General features: G+C 49.2%; 1 protein-coding gene across 1 annotated transcript in view; it reads right to left on the bottom strand.

Annotated features, from left to right (window-relative positions):
* Window positions 1-58: 58 nt before the first annotated feature.
* GALNT6 (polypeptide N-acetylgalactosaminyltransferase 6) overlaps window positions 59-4,717 on the bottom strand; it is a 32,655-nt gene continuing 27,996 nt past the window's right edge. The window contains exons 8-11 of the mRNA XM_026451066.1: window positions 4,357-4,488; window positions 3,976-4,077; window positions 2,471-2,623; window positions 59-1,183 (exon numbers count right to left, since the gene is read on the bottom strand). Coding sequence (XP_026306851.1) covers window positions 1,070-1,183; window positions 2,471-2,623; window positions 3,976-4,077; window positions 4,357-4,488 — 501 coding nt within the window. The 3' untranslated portion in view covers window positions 59-1,069. The remainder of the gene's footprint in view (window positions 1,184-2,470; window positions 2,624-3,975; window positions 4,078-4,356; window positions 4,489-4,717) is intronic.

The following is a 4,717-nucleotide window of genomic DNA, read 5'->3' on the forward strand; positions in this document are numbered from 1 at the left end:
TGTGTGTATATATATATGTGTGTGTGTATATATATATATATATATATTTTTTTTTTTTTGAGACAGAGTTTCGCTCTTGTTGCCCAGGCTGGGGTGAAATGGTGCGGTCTTGGCTCACAGCAACCTCTGCCTCCCGGGTTCAAGTGATTCTCCTGCCTCAGCCTCCCAAGTAGCTGGGACTGCAGGTGTGTGCCATCATGCCCAGCTAATTTTTGTACTTTTAGTAGAGAAGGAGTTTCACCATGTAGTCCAGGCTGGTCTCAAACTTCTGACCTCAGGTGATCCACCTGCCTTGGCCTCCCAAAGTGCTAGGATTACAGGTGTGAGCCACTGTGCCCAGCCAGAAAATACCATTTCACTGGACTCTGCAGGTACTTTGGATGATCAAGGAATCAGGACATGGCTGTAGAAGTACTTTTCTTTTCTTTTTCTTCTTCTTCTTTTTTTTTTTTTGAGATAGAGTCTCACCTGTTGCCCAGGCTGGAGTGCAGTGACACAATCAAGGCTCACTGTAGCTTCAACCTCTGGGGCGCAAACAATCCTCCCACCCCAGCCTTCTGAGTAGCTGCAACTATAGGCGTAAGCCACCATGCCCAGCTATTTTTCTTTTTTGGTGAGGGGGCAGGGACGGGCATAGAGATGGGACCCTCACTATGTTGCTCAGGCTGGTCTTGAACTCCTGGGCTCAAGCCATGTTCCCACCTTGTCTTCCCAAAGTGCTAGAATTTCAGGCATGAGCCACCGTGCCCAGCCTGAAGTACTTTTCTTGAGCTCAGCATTGCTGCCCTGAACCCTCCCCCAGCTACCTTCCCTACTTTGGAAGCCTCTGTTTCTAGAACAGGAAAACCCTAGGCTAAATATATGTCCTAATGGTTTCTTCCGTTGGTGTGAAGGAAAGAAAATGGGCCCAATGTTGTTGCAAGGAGTAGGAAGGTCCTGCCTTGCCACCCAGTGGGTTTAGAAATCCATCTTTATGGCCTCCCAAGAAGCTGGTGATCAGGTTCCCAGACATCAGCAATCCTGTTTCCTGAGGAGCTTGTGGGGGCTCTCTCCAGGGATGATCTGGGTCCTAGACAAAGAGCCACAACTGTTGGGGGTCACTGGGATTACAGGGGGCCATGGCTGGCTTTTTGTCCTGGGATGTCAGGCAGGTACCAGATCCTGAGTTCTTGATGAGCTGATCCTAAAAGATGACAGAGCAAAGGGTCAATCTGGGCCACAAACCTCTAACAGGGCTACCGGGGACAATGCGATGGGGTACAATTGATAAAAGGCCAAGGGAACCCCACAAGGCACAAAGAAGACACTTTCCCATTCCTTTCCTGACCTCTCATGAGACACATTTCTGAGTTCCCATCTCTATCTGGTACCAAATCCCCATCCCCAGCTTCAACCTGAGTGGATGAAATGGTGAAAGACAAGATCGTGGGCTGAGAGCCCACCCCCAGATGGCCAGGCTCAGACCCAGGGCCACTGCTCCACCTCCAGTTTCCTGCCTTGGATTATGTTTAGGCTGCTCCCTTCCCTGCAGCCTCCAGGTTAGGTTCCTCTTTCCTAAGCTGGAGTGAAGTAGGGAGGCTCACTCGGGGTGCTGGCTTGAGCTCAGCATGGTGGCGGTTACATGGCATATCCTAGAGCAGTGTGGTATAATGGAAAGAGCCCATGCTTTCAAGTCAGACCCATCTGGGGCTGAATCCCAGGCCTGACATTTACTAGTGGTGGGTCTTGGGCCAGTCACAGACATGCTGGGCTTCCTCCGGCTCCAGCTCATCTGTAGAAACAGTGACTATTCCTGCTTGGAAAGAGCCTCTGAAAGATTAACTGGACCCAGGTATGAGTGCCTAGCTTTGAGCCTAGGACACAGAGGACAAGCAGGAACTATGAATGACTCTTCACCTTCTTCTAATTGGGTTCAGCCTAAAAATGCTTCAACCATGGCAGAGCTAGCCATGAACCATAACCTCTCACCCCATTTTTACATTAGTCATCACCAAATACCCTTTAAGCCCCAAGAACCCTGCCTGTTGCCACGCCCACACTCACCTACCTTCTACATTGCTCTACTCCACCCATGGCGTTTCAGGAAGAAAATTAAGAAAATATAGATGGGCAGATGTGGCCTCAAGTTCTTTTTTTATTTTTTATTTTTCCCAAGATGGAGTCTCGCTCTGTCACCCAGGCTGGAGTGCAATGGCATGATCTCGGCTCACTGCAACCTCCGCCTCCTGGGTTCAGACAATTCTCCTGCCTCAGCCTCCTGAGTAGCTGGGATTACAGGCGCCGGCCACCATGTTTAGCTAATTTTTGTATTATTAGTAGAGATGGGGTTTCACCATGTTGGCCAGGTGGTCTTGGACTCCTGACCTTGTGATCTACCCGCCTTGGCCTCTCAAAGTGCTGAGATGACAGGAGTAAGCCACTGCACTCGGCTTCAAGTTCTTGATTTTGAGCTTTCTGGATACCAACTCACCTGGGTCAATTCCCATTCCTCGTCCTTGGGGACCTGGCTATTCTTGCCAGTGAAATGGCAGCTCCCAAGGCCCAGGGCACCCTTGCTGACATGTAGACACAGCTGTTTTGCGATGTTGTGGCGAAGGTCCCTCTGAGTTGTGTACTCAAAGTACTGGAAATCAAGACAAGAGAAGCAGGGGGAGAGTTCGCCCCCAGCCTTCCAAAGCCACCTGCCCTGAGCTGTCAACCATGCATGGTCTCCTGGGGAGGAAAGTGAATATGAGGCCATGCCAAGACTTTACTCATTTATGTGCTGCCTTCAGGATTGTTGCCATATCAGGGTTATACTGGAATTATATATATATAAAACTCTTTTTTATGAGATGGGGTCTTTCTGTGTTGCCCAAGCTGGTCTCAAACTCCTGCGCTCAAGTGATCTTCCCACCTTGGCCTCCCAAAGTGTTGGGATTACAGGTGTGAGCCACTGTGCCCAACCAATATATTTTCTTTCTCGCTCGCTTTTTTTTTGTTTTTGTTTTTTTGTTTTTGAGGCAGGGTCTTGCTCTGTTGCTTAGGCTGGAGTGTGGCGGCATGATCATAGCTCACTGCAACCTTGAATTCCTTTGTTCAAGTGATCTTCCCACATCAGCTTCCTGAGTAGCTGAGACTGCAGGGGTGTGGCACCACACCTGGCTAGTTTTTAAAAAATTTTTTATAGAGACGGGGTGTCTTGCTATGTTGCCCAGACAGGTCTCAAACTCTTAGGCTCAAGTGATCCACCTGCCTCACCCTCCCAAAGTGCTGGGATTACAGATGTGAGCTATTGTGCCTAATCACATTTCCTTTAAATTAGATTAAAATTAAATTTAACTTAGCCACATTTTAAGTAACATCTGTGAAATCATGTGATATGCTTATTCTATTTTTGCTAATAAATTACTATTAAAATAAAAAATGTTCTTCAGTGTACCACCAGAAATCATCTTGCAGGCCAGTGGTACAGGAAACTGTTCTAGAATGACTGTCTGCACCTGTATATGCCAGCGGGCTTGTTCAGCGGCCCACACCACTCCTTTCCCCACTCTGGCTCTGTTTTTAGTGCTTCTCTCTTACTAGTGCTGGGCACCTAGTTTTGGGGTCACTGCAAGGTGGTAGGATCAGAGTGGTAGCTTCTGGGCAGAAGATGCATTGAAGATAGAAGTTGAGTGTAGGTGATGGGATGTGCTCGAAAATTTTCCATCCTCACCCCTAAATATCCCCCAGCAGCTAGCCTTCCTCAGCAAGCCTCCTCTGATGAACAACCCTCCCTCCCATCCCTTTCTCACACCCAGCACCAATGCCTCGTCCTCTCTGGATGTCCCTTATTCAGACCTTGTGTGTGTTATGCCTTCTCCTCCGACTGGAAGCTTCCTGAGGGCAGGGATCATATCTCCTCCCTCCCATTCCTCAGTAAAGGACTCTTTAGGGTGGAGAAATGGAGCTGGTGAGGAGAGGAAATGCTCCGGAGATGGGTGGGCTGCATACCTGGTTGCCGCCAAGGCCGTGGCAAGAGTACATGATGAGGGGCTTCCCCCCACGGTTGTTCTCACCCACATCCAGGCATTGGTTGGTGCCGAGGTTCTTGATCTGCAGAAGGGTGAGCAGAGAGGGGAAGCAGGATGACACAGTCAGGAGGTTCCTCCTGTGTGGTATGGGGCCCCACTGGAACAAATTCCAGTTAACTGCAACAAATTTGCATGGCTGGATTTCCCCTATCATTTCTCTCCTCTGTGCATTAACCCACATGCCTGGAGCTAACAGCAAAGTGAGCTGCAGAGCCCCAGAGGCTGGAAAGGGCAGGACTGAACCCCTCTGTGGGGCAGGCAGGGAACCTCCCACGCAGGCAGGTTGGTTCTCAAGACTTACGGCACCATAGAAGGTGGGCGTCAGGTCAGGAACAAACATCTCTGGGTAGACATTGTGCAGGTACCAGGAAAAGCTGTGACAGTGCAGTTGTTCCCTCAGCTGCAGTCGTTCCGAAATGTCACCGAAGGATTTCTGTCAACCAAGCCAGCCCCCTAAGGCTCACTTCCACCAGTTGTTGTTTTTTTTTTTTTAAGAGGGAGTCTCGCCGGGTGCGGTGGCTCAAGCCTGTAATCCCAGCACTTTGGGAGGCCGAGACGGGCGGATCACGAGGTCAGGAGATTGAGACCATCCTGAATAACACGGTGAAAACCCGTCTCTACTAAAAAATACAAAAAAAAAAAAAAAAAAAAAAAAAAAAAAA

The sequence above is a fragment of the Piliocolobus tephrosceles genome, chromosome 10, assembly GCF_002776525.5.
Source record: "Piliocolobus tephrosceles isolate RC106 chromosome 10, ASM277652v3, whole genome shotgun sequence".
Lineage (NCBI taxonomy): Eukaryota > Metazoa > Chordata > Mammalia > Primates > Cercopithecidae > Piliocolobus > Piliocolobus tephrosceles.